This window comes from Drosophila grimshawi, unplaced genomic scaffold, assembly GCF_018153295.1.
Source record: "Drosophila grimshawi isolate 15287-2541.00 unplaced genomic scaffold, ASM1815329v1 contig_1369, whole genome shotgun sequence".
NCBI classification, from domain to species: Eukaryota; Metazoa; Arthropoda; class Insecta; order Diptera; family Drosophilidae; genus Drosophila; species Drosophila grimshawi.
The window spans coordinates 4191362-4212048 of NW_025062891.1; the positions used below are offsets into that span (position 1 = coordinate 4191362).

A 20687-nucleotide genomic window follows, 5' to 3' on the forward strand; every position below is an offset into this window, starting at 1 on the left:
ATTCTTTGGACCGGATTTAGCTTTAAGGGCTGAAAAATTGTAAATGGCAATGGATTGGTCAAGCTTTTAAATTTAACTGCAAATTGAATTGTATAACTAAAACTCTATTATTTGGCCTGAGAGATAATATGTATATATTATCAATATTCAATATTCACAAAAATCTTTCTAATAAATAAATAATTGATAAAACAACAAGCTTGTTAGTTTAATCTGTAATAGTAGGCAGACTACTCAGAAGTTACACTGAATTAAAGTTTATTAAGTTGAAAAGAGAGTTGTCAAATAAAATTTAATAAATCAATAGCCAAAAGATAAGTTTGCTTTGTTTTTATTGCATATCGAAAATGTTTGGATTGCATATATGAAATTCATCAATGCACAATCGGAACTGTGTTTTTTTGCTTACACATTTATCGAAGCGTACAATTTGAAATTCGATACTCCATATTACTAAAGCGAGGATACATACGTATATATACGCAATATATACATTTTAATTGTGCATTATTCAAACATGTCACGTATCAGATGAGGAGAAATTGTCCGCTGTCGCATCAGTTCGATTAACATAAGCCAATATGCACTCAAAGCTATATGCTGAAGAATATTAATTTTCACATTTAATAAGCGCTATTAATTACAATGTTTAAAGCTGCATGAGAGTGGCATTTTTAATTAATGGTTGTGGTCGTTTCTTGTTAACAGTTTCCAGTTTCCAGTTCCTTGTTGCATTAAGGACCATAATTAAATTCACGGTTACCAGCCAGGTAAGTTAAACAGGACCAACACTATTGTGATCAGAAATCAATGTCTTCTGTTTGTTGCCATTGCGTATGCGTAATATAATTGATGAGCCGGTGTGTGTGTGTGTGTGTGTGTATTGGTTTGTTTGCTTGTGTGGGTGTGTGTGTGTGTGTGTGTTCAGTGACCTGCTTTGCTGTCAGTCTGTTCGAGTAGGCGTTGCCCGGTAGCGTTGTCAGCATGCAGCACAAACCGGAAACCGGATGCAAAACTGTGGCACAGGAAACGACGTTGTCAGATGGCGACTGCAACTGCAACTGCAACTGCAACTATAACGAGCACGAAGCAACTGGCAACAATTAAAGCGATAAAAGTGCAAAAATGTTCACATTTCAGCAGCGTTAATCAGCAGCAGGCGACAGCCACATAGTTGCGGATATGAGTGCCTGCCGAAGCGGCAGGAGCTGCAGCAGCCACGCTGGATGGCAATTTGAGGCCACTTGAAAAAGTCTGAGCACATGCAATGAACTCACTTGGGACGCAATCCAACCAAAACAGACCAACGCAGACCTTGCCACAAAATGACACACATTTAAGCTAAATGAGAAGGCTCTCAAGGGTTTCATCTTATTTTCTTTTTTGGGGTAAATTTAATCATTTAATTGAGGTGAGAGGTTGTATAATTGAGCTAATGGATGAGCGATTTACGACTCTCCAAGTGTCCAGTCCACACAATATATGTATCCATGCGTAGCTTGCCGACAGCTCTTTGTCTGGCCAGCTAACCAGGCTAGCCAGCCTCTCAATAAAGTGCATTTGGCTTTGATGTGCACCACATCACAACCAACGGCAGATACTTCGAAAGATGCTAGTCTAGATCGACTTTCACCGATTATCTCAATTCTACAAGTATATCACAAATTGCAAACAGTATTATGTGTTTTTTATGGTAAGTAAATAGTATAATATTAGATGGAAAGAGAAAGGTGCCAAAAAAGAGAAAGAGAGGTTGTAAACATCAAAGAAATTGAGTTAAAAATGGATATCGATATACTCACGCAAAATAAAAAAAGAATTTCTTATTTTTAAATGTTGTTTTTACGCTTAGGAATTAATTGTAAAAACAAGAAAAACATTAAGGTAACAGGAGGAACACACAGCGAGTAGAAAATGTAAGCACCTCAGTTTATTAACTTTTTAAATATCACTGCAATATTTGTATACAAACGTACAACTAAAAAACCCATTCAAATCTATTAGGAAACTTTGCACTGTGCCATGTTCATTGCTGCACCACAACTCGTATTTGCCAAATGGCTATGGAACACAGTGTATGCAACGCATTGGGTGTGTGGGTGTGCAATTTTCAAAGCATACATTTCGGCACTTAATGCAATTAAATGCCATTTGAGGTGTATCAGCAGTGGAAAACCGAAATGCAAATGCAGTTAACCAGTGCGCCGCTGAGTCGTTTAGCTAATCCATTAGGTGCGTTTAGCAAGATAAACCGCCAGACGAGCCGCAGCGACAAGAGCAAAATTTGGCCACAAAACCCAAACGAAATTCGGATATATACTCTAGATCTATTTTTTTTTTCTATTTTTCTATGGTTTTCGCGCTTGCCACACACAAGCGTTGGCTGGAAATGCCAAGGACTGCGCTTTCTGCTGCTGGTGGTGCTACTGCTACAATGGGGCAGGCTGACCGAGTGCTGTTTAAGTTTTATGCTGTGAATGTGGGTCAAGCGGCAGCCGCAAAACGGGGCAAGCAATCGTAATGGCAACCAAAGTCTAACCAACGATGCATGCATTTTAATTGCAAATTTTGCCGGGCAAAGAGTGAAAGGTTGGTTCACGGGTCTGCGAATAATTTATTTGAGGCGCTTAGCACGAGATTAACGGTAAATGTAACCCAGCCAACGAACCGGAAATGGATTACATAGCAGCGGAAGTAAAAAGTCACACGTAATTTAATATCACTCTGGCAATTTACGAGCGCAATACCAAATAGCGAATGCACAGAGTAAACGAGAACGAGAAAAAGAGAAAGAGAAAAATGAGGGAGAGAGGGAGAGCTGAGACGTATTTGCAGCAGTGGATGGCTTGTGATTGAAGAGAGTTGTGGAGGGTGGGGAGTCGGAGGTAATTGCATATGTCGCAAGCGACTGCAATTGGCAATAGAATTTAAGTTGCCGCAACGACAGCTAAGCACTTTAAATTGTGGGCAAATTGACAGTATGTTGCTCGTGGCAGCCAAGCAGGGGGTAAACAGTAATACCATATTCACACACGCCTCCCCACCAGACTCCACTGATGCGAATTGTCCTCTGGCAGCTGCCAAGCACCGTTGCCACAGCCCCTGTGACGCCCCTGAACCCCTATGCAGAAATAACGCGCGCGAAACCTTTTTTGTGAGCAACGGCGTTTCGAGGCAACCTTAATTGGCTTTGAGGCAAATGTGTTTCGAATCTGATTTCACAAACAAGCCGAAATTCAAAAGTCTCTGCGCTGTTTGGTTATACTAATTCACGCGTTACCCCAAAAAAGACTCTCTACTCCAAGCATTTGAGACATTAGCAAGCAGCTTGTTGACAGCTTTTATGCTGCTCTTGTTAATTTGTTATCTTTTTTATTTGTAAGCTGCTTGATTAGGTTAATGTTTTTCACTTGCCTTTTGCCCATTTTATGTTTGCCTTGCCAATAACAAGCGAACACCATGAACAGTTGCTAACAATTATGCACAGCACTGAACTGCCATTGTTTTTCGACCGAAAGGCTCCCACAGACACACACACACACACACACACAGGAACATGGAAATACACAGCCACTTCCACTTCCACTTCCGTTTGTCAGAATTTCGTGCTATATTTTTCAGGCAATACTCTGTAGCCAGAAATTGGAAGGGTAGCTTAAAGTCTCGCAGTGTTTTCTGGTGACAGCTAGAGAATAATTACAAATTGTGATTTTTTTTGACTTTGAGTACTTAAAAAGTTATTCGAGCATGAGTTAACAGTAAACAAAATAATTAAATATGAAAGTCAAGATTGCAAAAAGCTGTTGGCACAGCCAATATAACAATGTTAAAGGATGAATACAATTGTTTGTATTGAAATATCCTAGCTATATGTCAAAGAAACCTCAACAGGTACTGCTTGCAACATACCTCTTGAGATGAAACATATGGTACATATTTAAAAAAAAAGAAGGCTAATACACTAAAATCATCCCTAACGTAGATCATGTGAATAAGTGAATACTGTTAGTCATATAAGAATAGTATTTTAAGAAATAAAATTAAGAAAACAAAAAAACCTCGATTCGTTTGTATCAATTCAATATCAATCTAAACACATAGATTTAACATTAAATCCAAAATAATTAATTTGTGAGTATTATATATCCAATGCTTTCTGGGATATTTGAGTGTTGTGGCTCCGAGGCTCACTCATCCTACTCACCCGACTCATCCTCACTTTGAGTAAGAAACAAGAACAGAAAGTGTTACCACACCATAAATCAGTGCCATACCAGGTAGACTTCAGTCGTTCACTGACCGCAGCTGCAGTCTTGCATGTTATTTATGTCAACAACAAGAACATTTGCCTTTTTTATTTTCACACAATCGTATTTGTTATATATATGAACAAGTGTATAAACTTTTTTTTGCCAGTCGGTTAACCAATTTGAAATCCCCACCCAAACATCAAAAAATGGGCGATTGCTGCTGCAACTGCTGCTGCTGCAGTTCGAATGAATCCTGCTGGCAGGCATAATTGTTTTTTCAAGGGTCCGTCGGCTAGACTTTATTTATTGTTCGACACACACTAACGCACACACACACACACACACACATACACAAGCATACACCACTGACAACCGCACAGCAAATGGACAGCGATTTTACAGGCGGCAGCATTTGGCTGCTGTTTTTGGCCACGATTTGAGCCACAGTTTTGTTTGCTGGTTTGTCTTTTTTGTTGTTGATGTTGTTGCTGTTGGTGCTGTTGTTGCAGTTGCGTTTATTTCGACAATTTGATTGACTTTTTGGCTTTGAATTGATTCACTTAACGTATGCAACCCCTAAAGCACACACACAGCAATAGTGAATGGTGCGTAATTAATGCATTTAAGTCAGCTGATTTGCCATGCAAATTGGCAACGCATGTCAAATTTACATTTTATCTTGCAACCTGGCAAGTACTAACAATGCTACCCCCCTCCCCACCTCACCTCACCTAAGCTCACCTAAGCTCACCTCTCTCTCCCTTGAGCCGACTAATAATCGTGGCAAATTCAAGTTGACAACTTTCTTTCAAATAGCGACCGAAATTGAGTGGCGTTTGTTGAACAGCTGGAAACTTATGAAACTTGTTTGCCAAACAACAATAAAATAAATTGCGCAAAGTGCCAACAAAAGTTATAGTCCTGGCTCTCTCCCCTTACACCAACCCCCACCCCCACCCCCCTGCAGTGACAGTCCGCTGTTTGCCTTCTGCCAAGCTGGCAAGTCGTGTCAATTGTCATTTGTGTTTGTACTTTTTTTTTTGCCGCCTTTATCTTTGCCTTTGTCTTTGGGTCCCTGCAGTTGTTATGATTTTATTGCTTTTCTTGCTGTAGATGTTGTTGCTATTGTTGTTGTTTCCGTTGCTGTTGTTGCTGTTGCGCCTGCTGTTATGCTTATTATTTATATTACTCGGGCACAGCAGGAGCTACAGGCGAAGGTGTAAAGGAATTTGATTTGCCTGCTGCCACTTTATGAAGTGCGCACTGCGAGTTTTACAATTTATTTGCTCTTCATGTTGTCTCATTTTTTTTTTTATTGTTCAAACTCAGTGAGCGGTGAGCAAGAAACGTATGGCAAATTTACGGCAAACATAGATGTAAGCACCTATCTCACATATGTTTGCATGCAAATACGTGCAACGAAAACATTTCACCAGCTGCAAGTTTTGCAAATTAAATTAACTTGCCATGCGAAAATAAATAAACATACAGCATACAACTTTAAGGAAAAACAACACAGACGCACAATTTGCATATCAATGCGCTGCTGGCTTATAAAATATGGTTATTCATTCATGTATGCGACATGACATACATATAATATGTGCAAAAGAATCACATTTTTGGCGCTGTCATTAAAACTCGTGTTCACTGTAATTATGTGTATGAAAATATCCTCGCACATTATTATTTCTTACTGCAATCGCAATCTCTTACTGCTTACGGCATGTAGCTTTAAGGTCAGCTGTTGGCTAGGCTCACAGGTGCTGAAATCCAATTTATTCATATACCTATTTATTTTACAAAGCTAACCTTAATCTCGTTGAGTGTTCAATTTAATCATCAATTTAAAATGTTAAAAATATACATGATTGACGTATCTTATTTTATTTAGTAATGAATCTCAGATAATGTTTAAAATACGGCTGTTGGGATCTGAAAGGAGAAGCATTGGTTTTGATGTAAGATAATTTAACTATATTTTATTATATGTCAAATATTAATTAAAAGCAGAAGATTCCTTTGCTAAAATAGTTAGTGAAATTAAATTGCTGCGTATTTATTTATGAGTAGCTTGCGGACTTGGATTATTATTCATAATTGCTTCACTGCCCTCCAAACTCTTTACCTCTGTCGTCCAGTACAGTATCCAATTTCTTAAACATTTATACTGCAATCTTATTCGTGCATACTGATATCAATAATAACATTGTGTTCCTTCAAGCAGCTGCTGCTCCCCTTTCTTTTTATTCTTCATTTGAATTCTCAGCGTGCCAGAAATGTGTCCGGTTGCCAGTTGGTGTCCTTCCTGCTTCTGCTTACAGTCGTTCTTTAGCTGCTGCTGCTGCTGCTGCTGCTGCTGCTGCTATTGTTGGCTTTCATCTCTTATTACATTGTGCAAAAATGCAAAATACTTGGCAATAGATGGGTTTTGGTTCATGGCAAAGTTCTTTGTCTGTTTCTACTGGTCACAGTCAGAAATAAGAAGTTAGATTGCTGCAGTTGAAACTGTTGCTGAAGTCTCCAAGCCTTCGCTTTCAATAAATATTTATGAAAAATTATTTAATATACATACATACATTTATGTATACATAAATACATATATATTTTCTTTCTTTCATTTTGAATTTTTTGGTGCGAGTGTGGCGTTTTAATCTAAATGTTAATTCGCACAAAATGAATCAGTTAAGCAGCGCAGGCGGCAAACGTGGCGTATGCGTAATGCCACAAATTGAATTCGTTTGCTCTCGCCCTGTATATGAATGTAGATGTGTGTGTGTGTGTGTGTGTGAATTAATTGTAGAGCTGCGTAACAAAATACTCCTTGGGGAGCGATTGCCAGCTAAAGTTCAAGAGCTTCTGTGGTGCGAGTTAACTTGAACTTTGACAGCTTTAAGTAAACACATAACAAAATATACACTGGAAAAATAAAAAATCATTTTCAATTTAAAATCAATCTGAAACCTAGAAATCGTTTAGTACCACAAAATCAAATAATAAGCATAATTTATATATTTATGCAGAGCTTGAATATGTTTTCCGCTGGCTCTTGTTCAAGTTTTATTTTTTTAATAATGTATCATAGTATATTGCTTTGGTTCAATATCCATCGTGCTGTCTGTCCGTCTGTAGGAATGCAACTTTTCTCGACACCCTTAGAGATAGAGATTGCTGCAACATAAGGAGGCTAGGAAATCGATAAAATCGATCATTTCAAATCGATAAATCCGCATATCTCCCACAATTTTAAGGCTTTGGTTGGTAGGTTTTCTAGCGATGTCCTTCTAAGATCGGCATATGCCGTGCGCACCTCAGTCATTCCAAGGCTCCCGCCCTTACAAATTTTAAATGGTTATATCTTCCGCAGTTTTTGACTTAGAACCTTCAAATTTGATAAGTAAGCCTTTAAGAATCGATACAAATGTTTAGTCACGCCCACACCAGCACTCACAATATTAAAGATAGAGTCACCAAACGTGAAAGGTTACTTGCTGGTAACCTTTTTCAAAGATCGACATATACATTTTCAGTCGCTTACGCCCGACTGCAATGTTCTCCCTTAAAATATATTGAAGTATATATAAAAAAAAATATTAAGCTTGGCACGGAGCCAGCGGAAACATATTTTAATTGTAAAAAGAGGTCACCAAATATTAAACTATTTTGCTGAGTTTAGACATTTATGTATTTCGACAAGCAGCAACAGATAAAATGCACAAATGTTGTAAGTATTTTTAAATCAACAAAGTCTCGCTTCCAGCCAATGAAATATTAAAGCATAAAGCATACGCAGTGTTGCATCAATAGTAGGTAGGACAATCAGCAACCAATCAGTTTAACAATTATGAGCTGGCAGACAACATGACATGGTGGTGGTGGGCAGTCAAGCACTTTGCATTTATGGCTCATAAGTCGTAATTAAAGCGATCATTCGCAATGCGTTTCTCTTTGGGGCCCAATCTTTGAACCAACAAATTGAAATAAATTGGCAAAAGCTTGCATCGAATTTCATTTGCAGTTGCGCTAACGAATAGCAAACAGAACAGAACAGAACAGGCAAGCAGGCAGGCAGACAGGATATTCAGGCATGCACCCTTCCATGTAGGTATTAAGGATATAAAGTGCAGCCGTCGTCATGTTGCACAGTTTATTTGCCTGCTTTTAGAGCCTGTTAAGCTCGGGCATGTTAAACATGAATGATCAGGAGAGCACGCCTCCAGGCAGCATTTGGCACATTAATCAAATATGAAACGCCAGTCGGTATCATTAATAATTGGTTCTCGACGTGTCATGTTTTATTTAACCCCGTACTAAACTATTGATAGAAATTCAACAATTGAACAATTCGGCCAAAAGGTACGCAACTGCATGACTCCGGTTTACAGCTGTTGTTTATATGTATCAAGACTGATTGATGATACCAACTCCAACGAAATGCCAATGGCAAAATATTCAGAAAGTGTCAAATGGTCGACCGATTTCAGTGAGTAATTGTTTCTGGAGTTTGGCGTACACATAAAAAATTGTCACCCCATTTTAATCCCCATATACTTCTTTTAGAATTGTTGGAAAAGGGTGTTTTAGCTAGTTATAGAGTCAGCTTAGCAAATTAAGGATATAATTGCCTTATGACTGACTTAAGTAGTTGAGACAAAGATGTTGGTTAAAAACATTAACTGAAGCTGGAGCTATTTTGAATGTAGGGATAAACATTTTTGGGACATCAATTATTATCTTTATGAGTTTAAAGGATGAAATAAATTCTTGGAATTGTTATTAATGCCTTTATAAAAGAATATAATCCTCATTCAAATGACTCTTTGCTCACTTAAAATCATACATTTTAATTCGTCTTTAGCTGGCTAGCATTATATTTTGAATATCATACATTTGTACTCTTAAAGAGTATCTATTAAGTGGTGTTTACGCATTTTATAAATTTTTCAAACCCAATTCCAATAATAAAACCGCTCGTCACATCATTTCTCAACATTGTCCCCAGGCATCAAATTTCAATTTAGTTGCAGTTAGTTATTTACACGCGTACACCATATTCATATGTCTCAAATTTTGACTGTGTGCACGGCAATAATATGGGTGTGCTATTCCATATATGCATATTTATATATACATATATGTATGACATGCACAATAAAGTCGCCTACGGAAATTTGTCAACTATGCGTCTAGAATAATGCGCACGACTTTAAAGCAAGCGAATTGTGCGAATAAATGCCATAGATAACTTTATGGCTAACTTTGCACTTTGTCTAACCCATCAGACTGGCATGACGCACACACACACACACACACACACACACACACAATGAAAAAGTGGAGGTCGTTGCAAGGGGGCAGATGAAGTTAGCCTTCGGCTTTGGCATGCATTTAACATCAGCTGCAAGGGTGCCTGGACGCAGGGGCACAGGCCAAACTCGTGATGCCATTGCAGCTTACCATTTTGTACCCTGATGCCAAAGGAAAAATCGAGAATGCTGGGCGAGCCATATCACCAGTTTTAAACCAATCCACAGATCTTCTTTTTTTGGTTGACATCGTAATTGATGGCGCCCATTTACAGTGTACACATAAATCGCTTGTGTTGCACATGCTTTGGGATTGATTGTAAGTAAATTACCTAAGTTATGAAAAATGTATCAACGTTACTTCAAAGGAAAGTGATGAAAAAATTTAAGATTACTGTGCTTGCTTATCTGGTATCACAGTGCTCAAAATAATTTACATCCAATACACTCAGAAAACTCTCAAAGATAACATGAAATCGCTTTGAATACTAGAAAGTTTTTCTTGTTTTCGAAATAGTTTCTAGATATTCGAAGAAATATTCTCTCTAAAATGCAGAAAAAAGTGGGAACTCATTTAACTCGCGATTGAAGGGTCTCAGATTCGAATCGCCATAAGACCATACTTTTTTTCAAATTAAATCAAATGAATTTACAAACTATCTAAATTGTTTGATGAATATGAAAAAAACTGTAAATAAAATCTATTAAAAATGATTTATATATATAAAAATATAATATAAGTAATAAAAACGTTCCGTGTAAAAAAAAACTCTTGAAAGTTAGAAAAATGTTCTTTGAAATTGAGAAAAGAAAAGCAAAAATGCTTTCAGAAATATGCTCTCCAAAGAATGTGAGTTATGCTTGTCGCCAGACGGGCGCAGGGTGATTTTCTTCCTAATTGTGGAATTAACTGAACTTCAAAAGCGTTCAGCTGCTTTAAGACAGGCAACAGAATATCACGCAGTCGGTTGCATTTAACTTCAAAGCTATTGCTTTGCTTTGTTATACATATGTATATATATATATATATATACATATTTTATATATGTGAGCGTTTAGCTTTTGTGTGTGGATGCTTTGAGCGGCATTCGCTGCTACGTGACATGCATAGCTCATTGGTCCTGGCCTGAGCATTGGCCAGAAAATATTGCAGTTGTGATATGCTTAACCTGCAAGGTTTAGTTAGCAGAACAGTAGTGGAGGGGGCGTGGCTAATTCCTGCGCATTTAACACAGTCGCAAGTGCAAAGCTTTGAGGTGCTAATGAATATTGCGCAACTTTTGCGAAAATCACGCGATGCAACTTAGACTTCAGCCACGCAAATGCATTCCAATACTAAATCCTTTGTTGAGTTTGTGTGTGTGGGCGTGGCCACCTGGCCACCTTTACACTCTCATTTATTTAAAATCCTAACAGGAGCTGGGTTAATTAGTTAGTTGTGCTGTGAACATTTTGGCAGTACTTTAAGGCAATTACAGCGTGCGGCTTCCAAATGTGCTTTTTATGTTGCACAACTCTGCTTGAGTATTAATTTTTTGGGATTTTGTTTGTTTGTAACAAGCAAAACCAATTTGCAACAGCAGTAACGGTAGCTGTGCCAACAGCATCTCTGCTCTGGCAGTTAATTTTAATTACGCACATGGCAGTTAATGTTGCGACACGGCGTCTCAATTTAGACACCTTTTTGTGAGGCACACACACCCGCCACACCGCCTCTGCCACACCCCTGGCCAAACACAATACACACCACTCGCACTCTCACACTTGTGCACAAAATTGCCATTAAATGTGGCAAAAAGGGCGTGCCAGTGCCAAAATGAATAAACGACAATGGCTTTTGTGGCCATGTGTCTTTGTGTATGCGAGTGTGTGTGTGTGCGTGTGTGTGTGTGTGCGTGTGTGTGTGTGTGCGTGTGTGTGTGTTTGCCATATATGAATGAGCAGCTGGTACCGTCAATCGTTTCATTTAAAGCGCAGTGCTTCTGGCAGCCGAAAGGTAAAAGAACAAAACAAATTAATTTTGCGCAGGTGTGTGACCATATCTATGTGTAAATGGGTGTATGTGTGTGTGTATATATTTATACAGGTGTCGTGGGCTTATGAGTATGTACATAGCCAAAGCCTGAAGCACAATTGCTACGCACTCAGCACAACACACACAAACGCAGACTTGGGCAGAGTGCACAGATGCGTGTAAGCAAATGGTTTGTTGCAGACCTTCAGGGCTTATTCCAGTAGTTTCATAAAGACTGCAAATGCATCTAGAAAAAGACTCGTGCTTGCATGCATAATGATGTCTTGCCATAAGCAGTCTACTACAATATTTAAGAGATTAGACAGATTTAAGTTAGCAGTGCTTGTTTCAAAGAAGAAAGTCGATGGATAATAATAATTCAATTTCTCTTCAAAGGAATTTATTAGATATAAAAATATTAATTTATATTGATAGATGATTTTTTGTCATTGATTGTCTTTAAATCAAATCATTAGTTCAAAACCGTTCTACTAATAGTAATCTATAGGCATTAATACTAAATGTTTTTCTTAAGTAACTCATAAAGAAGTCCATTTGTTAATTTTATTTATCATTATCATTACCTCAAAAAATTCTAAAAATGTAAATAAAATATTATAATCAGTAAATGAATATAATGCGAAACATCAATTTGAATCAAAAATAAGCAATTCCTTCGCTGAGTCCCAAGTTTCGGTTACAATTGATTTTGTATACACAAAAAAAAATCACCACAAAATGTTGAATAACGCCTTAAAAGAAAATCGCCCTGAAAACTAGAAAGAGAGAAAGCAAGAAAGTAATTTCTAAATATACGCAAACCAATTTGTTGAAATGTGATTTTTCAGAGTATAATAATGGAAAATATTTCTAAAAAGCAGAAATGCAAAACGCTATTTTAAGAAATAAATATTTTCTACACTTCAAGTAGACTTTTCTCTCAACTGATCTGTTAGAGTTTAGCTGCTGTCTACTTGAGCCATTACGTCGCTGAGTGATGATTTATTAAACAATCTAAATTAGATTTAGAAATATACCTTCTGAATAATAAGACGAGTCACCCTGGCCATCTATGTCAATTATCTAAAACTCAGAGCGACTTTTTTTCTTAGTGTGGGTTGCTGCTACCCATTGCAAACTTATTTCCGCCTGCTCGTTGGCATTTTGCACCGCGTTTGAAGCATGTTTGGTGCCCAAACTCAAATTACTGTTGGCTTTGGGAAATGAAATATGCTTTTCCTTGGCACACATTTGTGTGTTATCCAAAATTGCTTGTGTTCGCAATTGAGTCTGCGAAAGAGACGCGACTGAGTTTGGTGGCGAATATTAAGGCCAACGTTCAGTTGCTCGCTTTTGGCCAGATTGCGAGGTGTAGCTGTACCTGGTGAGAGGAAAGGGGGAAGCGAAAGTAAAACAATCATACGTTGAGTTGTACATATACATAATTTATATATCCTTTTATTTAAAAATTAGTTACCTCACTTTGCAGCTTGCTTACAGACTCGTACATATACTCGTTACATTTTAGGTATTACTTGCTTAACTTGCATTTCATTAGAGGGATATGACTTTTCGTTTCCACACAGCAATTGCGCGCACCTAACTAACTAACCAATCAATTATTCAATCAATCAATCAACTTTTATAACTGTGCCAACCTCTCTTATATACCATTAAGCTATACATACAAGTATATATGTACTATATGTGTTTATAAGAAGTTTAACTATGTATTCGGTTGGTAAGTTTTGAATACCTGTATTTAACTGTTGATTATAGATTATTAGATTTTGACATTTTCTTTTTATAAAATGCAAGCATAAAATTTGAATATTATTTATAAAGATTTTTTTTAGAAAATCAGAAAAAAAATGAATAAGTTTTTCAATTTTTTTCATTAACATTTTAACGTTTATATTTTTGTATGTTACATATTCATTTCATAAAGTTGCTCAGGTTTGTCATGTTTTTTGGGGTAATATCTTTCATTTAGCACTTAAGCACTTAACATCTCTCTCATGAAATACTTGATATAGATTTAAGTGGGCCTAGAAGAGCGTTTGGATGCATTATAAAAAAGAAAGAACTGTAAAGTATTCATATTCAAGTTAAGATAAGAGTTGATAGCGAGTGATTTAAAGTCAAGTTCAATTGGGGCCAATATTTGAAAAATTATTTAATAATTATGGTAATTAATTTTGATACCTCTCACTAAGTTAATCTAAATATCACTCGGGTTGTTGTTCTTGTTCATGTTCATTTTTATATTATCTTGTTGAATTTGGAATTTTTGGTTCTACCTCAAAATTGTATACATAATACTATATGTCGGCCTGCCAACTCGAGCAAAAGTCGAAAAGACGACAAACTGGACTGCCGCCTCGAAATCCAATTCCAATTAGATTTAATACCGGTTGGCAAGCTACACCTCCTCGTAGCTGCGGCACTTGGGTAACGGTCCTGACCACTTGCCATCTGGCTGGCATTTTGGCCGCTCGGGCGGCCCCGTAGTATGATCCTCGTTCGTCTGGATCTGTATGAAGCCGGGCCGGCACTGGACGCTCAGATAGTCGCCCGCATCGTAGTTGAATTTGAGCGGGGCGATCAGACCGTTGGGCGGGTCGCCTGGATAGGGGCACTGCGATTTGCCTGAGATGCGAGATGGAGCATTGATGCATATGGATGGATCATTTGGATGCATGCAAGGTTATCGCAGATGATGTGCAGATGATCGTACATGATGATGATGAATCGTGATGATCGGGTATCGGTTTCGGTATCGGGTATCGGTATCGGTATCGTTTTTTTTCGATCGTTATATCGTTATACAGCGGAAATACAACACAAGTTAGTACATTAATTCATTGGTATTGTGAGTGGGCCCACTTTGGAGAAGAGTACGCAAGGAATCGCCGCGTACATGTGCATTATATGTGCATTTATCAGTTGTCTACTTACAAAATGGTGGCGAGTGCGACCAGAACCCGTTCTCCGTGCATATGATGCTCGACTCGCCGACCAGAGTGTGACCATCGTTGCAGCTAAATGTGACCAAAGCGCCAACAGTCAGACGCCTCTGGCTCAAACTGGTACCCCCAACGCGTCCATTTAGTGGCGCCACTGGCATCACGCACTGAATGACTGGAAAACATCCGCAGAGAAAATGAATAAACGTGATTTTATTTATATGTTTTATTTTTAGAGAAGATGAATAAACGTGATTTAATTGAGCACATGTTGAATAAACAAGCTAGTTCAATAAGTAATGAGATATACAAATAGGCAGTAGAAGTAACTTCAAGTGGAATACGTCAGGCTTGAATGTAATCATAATAAATGTATTCAATGAAATAACGTACTCAGATATATTAATAGACTCAAATATGTCAAAATATTTATGTATTTGCATATGTGTAAGTGTAATTAAGAATGAATATCTTGAAATCATAACTGTGTTTTGCGTTTTGAATGATTTGGTTGCCCACAGAAGTTGCCTCTAGATTAATGACAAGCAAAATAATTATTAAATATTTATAATAAGACAAGATAAGTGCAACTAGTCTTCCAAATATCCAACTAAAAGCCTTGCTTCGAGGTGAATACCTAAAAAGTCCAGCCACAAGAGAGAATTTAATAATAAAATAATTAGCTAACCTAATTTATGTTCTTTCAGATGACTGCAACAAATCCCCTATGTTATTAGTATATTAATTGACTCTAATAATGTTTTGCATTTTGCAAATTGCATTAAAAATAATAATAAGAAATGAAACGAATTAAACGACTAATTCGTTTAATTTGTCGAATAAGAATTTGCGACCGCATAACTTATAATAAATTATTTTAAAATACTACTTGACTTGATAAGCTTGTGAGTTGAATTAATGAAATGTATTGCGGGAAGGCTCAAGTGAGGTACTCAGGTGTAATTAGCCAATTAACCATGGCTATTGGCTAGATGCAATTGTGTGGCTCTCTGTTCTGTGGCACTCACCTTTGCAGCGTGGCACTGGGCCACTCCAGACGCCCGTCGGCTCACAGTCGAGCAGCGCCGGTCCGGTCAGCTTGAAGCCCCATTGGCATTTGAACACCGCCCGCCCCCATGCCGATGTATTGAGCTCAATGAGACTGAGATGCGGATCGTCGAGAATGAGTCGTGGGCACTGAATGGGATGGCATGTTGGCGACGGCGATGACCAATTGCCGGAGGCCAGGCAGGTGGCATTCCATGCGCCATCCAACCTAAAGCCCTCGGGGCACTCATAGTGCGCTCGCTGGCCCAACTTATTGCCCTCGAGCCGCAGCCTGAGCGGCGCCATCGGTTCCGTTAGCTGCGGGCACGTCGAAGTGGCCACCACCACTGCAATGCTGTTCGTCAAACCGCGCGGCGAAGTACATGTAAAGGTGCCCGAATCATTGTTCTCAATATTCTTGATGCTCAAGCGATATCTTACAGCCTTCTCCTCGCCGGCAGGCGACCATCCTGCAAGCGAAAAGGTTAAACGAAAATGGTTAGAAACAATTTACATTTATTCCTTAAGCCACTTAAATGGTCCTACTAGCTTTCCTTGTTAGAAGTAAAAAGTTACTTTATAAGTACAAAAAGAAATAATAGAACGGCTGTCTTAGGCACACCGAAAATTGCATACCTTTTAAAGTTGAATATGACTTTTTGTTTTAAACAAATGTTCTTTTTCTCATATTCGTTTTATAAGCAAAAATACGGATATATATCAAGATTCATCGAAATAGCTTTTAAACTGTGGGAGAAGACTACAAAGTTTGGACCGATTGATATGGCTATATCGACTCGTCAAGTGATGCTGATCAAGAACATATATACTTTGTGGGGTTGGACATATCTCCGTCAATTGCAAACTTCAAAACTAAATTGTAACATCCACTTCAAGAGTATAGTAATAAATAAGTAGAATACTGCTTAAACTAAATAGGAAAGTCCCAATTAGTCTTTTGACTGCTTTAAGCTGAATCTACTTTATTGCCAGAGTCTGGACGACGTTTGGCCCAATTTCAAGTTCCTGGCATCTATATTAATACTACATGCAAACTTGAAAGTTCGACACCTTCTTTCATATATAAGAAAAAGAATCTCACCTGTCGTATACTGCATATACCAGCTGGTCCAGCTCCATTCGGGAGTGCCACGGACACGCGGATACATGCAATCCATTTGAACAGTGCTGTGCGGCGGCACAGCCATCACGCCGGATGGCTCGAAGGAGTGCGAACCGTTGAAGATCTTGACGCGTATGGAGGGTGCACTGTCCTCCGAGTAATTGGTCAGCACGGTGGTTGGCACACAGCTGGGCATGCGTGGCGCCCAGAGGCCATTGGAGCATAGTACACGCGACTCACCCAGCAGCTTGTAGATGCCCAGCTCCTGGCAGCGTGCCTGCAGCGAGTGGCCATGCGGCAGATCCCAGCCGACGTTCTGCAGCAGGCAGCAGGCAGCAGTAATGTGGAAATATGTGGAATGTGTTTTGGATTGGGGCCAATGAGGCAATGGGCAATGGGCAAAGGGCCACGGGTAACAGGCGAGTGGCAAAGTTTCAGGCATTGGAAATGAAGTTAAAGTATTATTTATTTTTTATTTTTATTTTTGCGTGCAGTGCGTGAGAAATACCAAAATAAAGTTGGTTAAAGAGAGAGAGAGAGAGAGAGAGAGAGAGAGAGAAAGTACAAAAGAGATTCGGTTTAGACTTAATTACAAGCTGTTAACACAAGTTCGAGGCGCACTCTCTGCTCGTGGGCGTGGCCTGGGCGTGCTGGACGTGCAGTTTCCATAGTGTCTGTGGTGTTATCGGTGTAATTAGCTGTAAATGTATCCTTCGATTCGGTGTGTGTATGCGTGCAGGTGTGTGTGTGTGTCTGTGTGTGTGTGTGTGTGTGTACGTATGTGTGTTTGTTTGTTTGTGTCGTTGACGCTGCTCAGTGGTCAATGCTAAAGTCGTGCATAGAAAATTGTCATTGTGAAAAGCGATAATTTGACCCACTACTTGGGCCGAAACTACTTTGTAAGTGTGTGTGTGTGTGTGGGGGTGTGTGGGTGTGACTGTGTGCGTGTGTGTGCTTACGTGTATTTACGCTGAGTAAAAGTAGTTGGACATTAATCTTACTAATATTATTGTTTCTGTTGTATCTTTCGTACTTCCTTAACAGCCAAATTAAGCTTGTTTGTCAACCTAATTTTCTACAAGAAAGCAAAGTGTTCTTTGGGTTTCTCAATCTTGTATCCTTAATGACCACCTACATCTCCTGATAGACACAATACTCAATCTGTATATATATATAACACTTTACAAATATTTGGGATCTGGATTGAGATTCGTTATGAGTACTCATATGCTACACTCAGCAAGTAAATCGCCTTGAATTTTAGTAAATAATGCAACAGAAAACTGTGTCTTTCTACAAACCAAATTTGTTCCTTTCTTAAAGGTTACATTTTTCTAAACATTTAGTGTTTTAAAATTCAACATTGCTAACGAGAGATTAATATTTATAATTTATTTATGAATTCTAGATAAACCTTTTTCTGAAAATAATGGCTTTGCAGAAAGATTTTCCGTATATTTAGAAAATTTTTCTAACGACCTGAACATTTTTCTAGTTTGTCATTAATTTTCATTTAATATTATTTGATTGCTACGATATAATATTATCAATAAAATTACACTCATTATTTTTCTGAGTGTGGTGTGTGTGTATGTGTGTGTGCGTGCTTTTGTTCGACTAGATGTTGTGTTTGACTACATATGTGAGCAATATGCATAGATACGGATACGAGGTACAAGTATATATGTATGACGACGACGATGACGATTACGTAGCGTCAAGGATGACCACTCACAATTTCTGTGTTTGAGACAAGTGTCGATTTGGATAAGCGCGTTTTACGCCAGCCGCGATTTGGTGGTATCGGTGTCTGCAAGAGAGAGAGATCAAAGAGTACCAAAAATACAGAGTCTTGTGCTGCACAGAGCAGATGCGGATGCAGGATGCAAAGTTGGTTTTATTTTTATTTTTATTTGATTTATTTATTTTTATTTTTTGCTAGGATGACGCTGGGCAAATTGTTGTTGTTTGTGCGGCTGATATCGATACAAAAGATGATGGAGAAATTGAGCGAGACAAGAGACTTATACATATATATATATATATATAGAGAGAGAGAGAGAGAGATAGAGCAAGAGCGAGAGCGAGAGACAGGGAAAGAGAGACAGAGACAGGACGCAGTCGAAATTGAGTTGGACTCACATTTGGCTATGCCAAGGGCAATGCCTTCAATAGCTTGCATGGAGTTATTGCTGTGTGTGTTCGTGTGTGTGTGTGTGTATATATCTGTGTGTGCCAGTGTTGGTGAGTATTAAGTGGGTGCCTTGTATGTGTGCTGTGTGTTTTTGCGGGCTGTGTGTGTGTGTGCGCGCTGTGTGGTGCTGCATGTAGTGGTGGTGGTTTTCAGCTCCTGGCACGGCTGACGGCTTTTGCTGCCTGTCATCACTTACCACGGAGATGTTGCGATAGCTGAGCAGCAGATGAGTCGGAATGCGATTGACATGGCAGCTCTTGTAGAGTGGCTGAAACTTCACGTTGCCGTTGTCATCTACAGATAAAGATGTCACAGAGATCAGCATTGTTACACACTCAGATAAATGTTACATTTCATGGCATATACTGCATTTATGCTTGCACAAATCTTTGCAACAATTAATTCATGAAACACCATTTTAAGCAATTTATGCATTTTATTTAAACTCAATGAACAAATTCTTAAATTTCGGCACAACTCGTCTTGTTTGCTTCTGCGTGGCACAAAATATTGATTTGAATAATTTAAATCAGTGAATAGAAAATAAACACTTTGTGAGTACTTTTGGGGAATTTTCTCGCTTTAACAATTTTGAAACATTTTGAATTTAATACAATAATATTTAATTTGTTCGCAATTCGCAATTAATTATGAAAGATTATTTAGCGTATATTTCTAAATGTTTGTATTATTTATTAATGCTGCAAAATGATTTCATGAATTCTGTGGCATAAACGCAGTAATAGACACACATATAGTTATACCAAAAGAAAGAGAGAAAGATGTTGAAATGAAACAACTGGATTGTTGCTGGTGCTGCTATTTTAGTGTGCTGATTGTGTTGTCTTTATTATACGAGTCTCTACTGTAATGACATGTTACGTATTCGTATATTGTATTCGTATTGCTATTGTATAATTAACATTCCATTGTGTGCGTATTGATGTGTGTGTGTGTATGTGTGTGTGTGTGTATTTGTGTAGGTGTTTGCTTGTATGTTGCGAGGGTGGCTCACTTACCCTCCTCATTGGTGGCACACAGCGGCCCCACCCACTTGCCCTTGACACAACGTATCTTGCAGAGTCGCCGATCGCCCATGGGTCCAATTTCACCTGGGAAACGTATCTCTGATACTTCGGTAAACTGCTGCAATATATCAATCTCCTCATCCTCCTCCTCATCCTCGTCGAATTCGGAGTCGTCGGTGTGCATTGGTGAGTAGCCGGTCTCCTCATCATAGATGCCTAATTGGGGCGAAATCGGAACAGAATAGGTGAGGGCGTTATGAAATGGGCAAATGTAAAATGCTAAGAAAAAGGAAAAGGGGATTTGACTGTGAGATAGAGAGAGAGAGAGAGAGAGATAGACGGGAGAATAGTGAAAGAGAGAGAGAGAGAGAGAGAGAGAGCAAGTAGAGCAAGCAACTAATGAGCTGTTGTTGTGATGACCGATTTGAGGAACGAGACGAGAGACAGGTGAATGAATGAATGAATGCGCGTGTATATGAGCTTTGAATGCTCAACGAGTCAACGAGTTATGGACCCCCACAACCACCCACTTCTTGCTGTTATCAGATGCCAAGAGCTTTCAATGCTGAAGTGGCCAACATCTTGGCAAAGCCTTTAGAAAACTGCCAGTGCGTTAAAAGCTGTCCCGCAAAAGATGGCTAAGAAGAAGACGACGACGTAGAAGCAGCATCAACTCTTGAGCACACACATTAAACCGCAGAGCCGCACGAAACGTGCGAAAAGTGCTGCCAGCTAGAACTTCAATGGGCCAACTTAAGG

The 20687-nt window shown here is 38.7% G+C and overlaps 1 protein-coding gene across 2 annotated transcripts in view; it reads right to left on the reverse strand.

Annotated features, from left to right (window-relative positions):
• Window positions 1-13467: 13467 nt before the first annotated feature.
• Window positions 13468-20687, reverse strand: part of LOC6560320 (locomotion-related protein Hikaru genki) — a 28320-nt gene continuing 21100 nt past the window's right edge. Inside the window, exons 3-9 of one of the 2 annotated variants that reach the window (XM_001987301.2) lie at window positions 19920-20144; window positions 19097-19194; window positions 18442-18516; window positions 16686-17022; window positions 15565-16053; window positions 14529-14711; window positions 13468-14219 (exon numbers count right to left, since the gene is read on the reverse strand). In XM_001987301.2, the coding sequence (XP_001987337.1) occupies window positions 13993-14219; window positions 14529-14711; window positions 15565-16053; window positions 16686-17022; window positions 18442-18516; window positions 19097-19194; window positions 19920-20144 (1634 nt within the window). In that variant the 3' untranslated portion in view covers window positions 13468-13992. The remainder of the gene's footprint in view (window positions 14220-14528; window positions 14712-15564; window positions 16054-16685; window positions 17023-18441; window positions 18517-19096; window positions 19195-19919; window positions 20145-20687) is intronic. The other variant, XM_032734359.2, reaches the window with a different exon arrangement.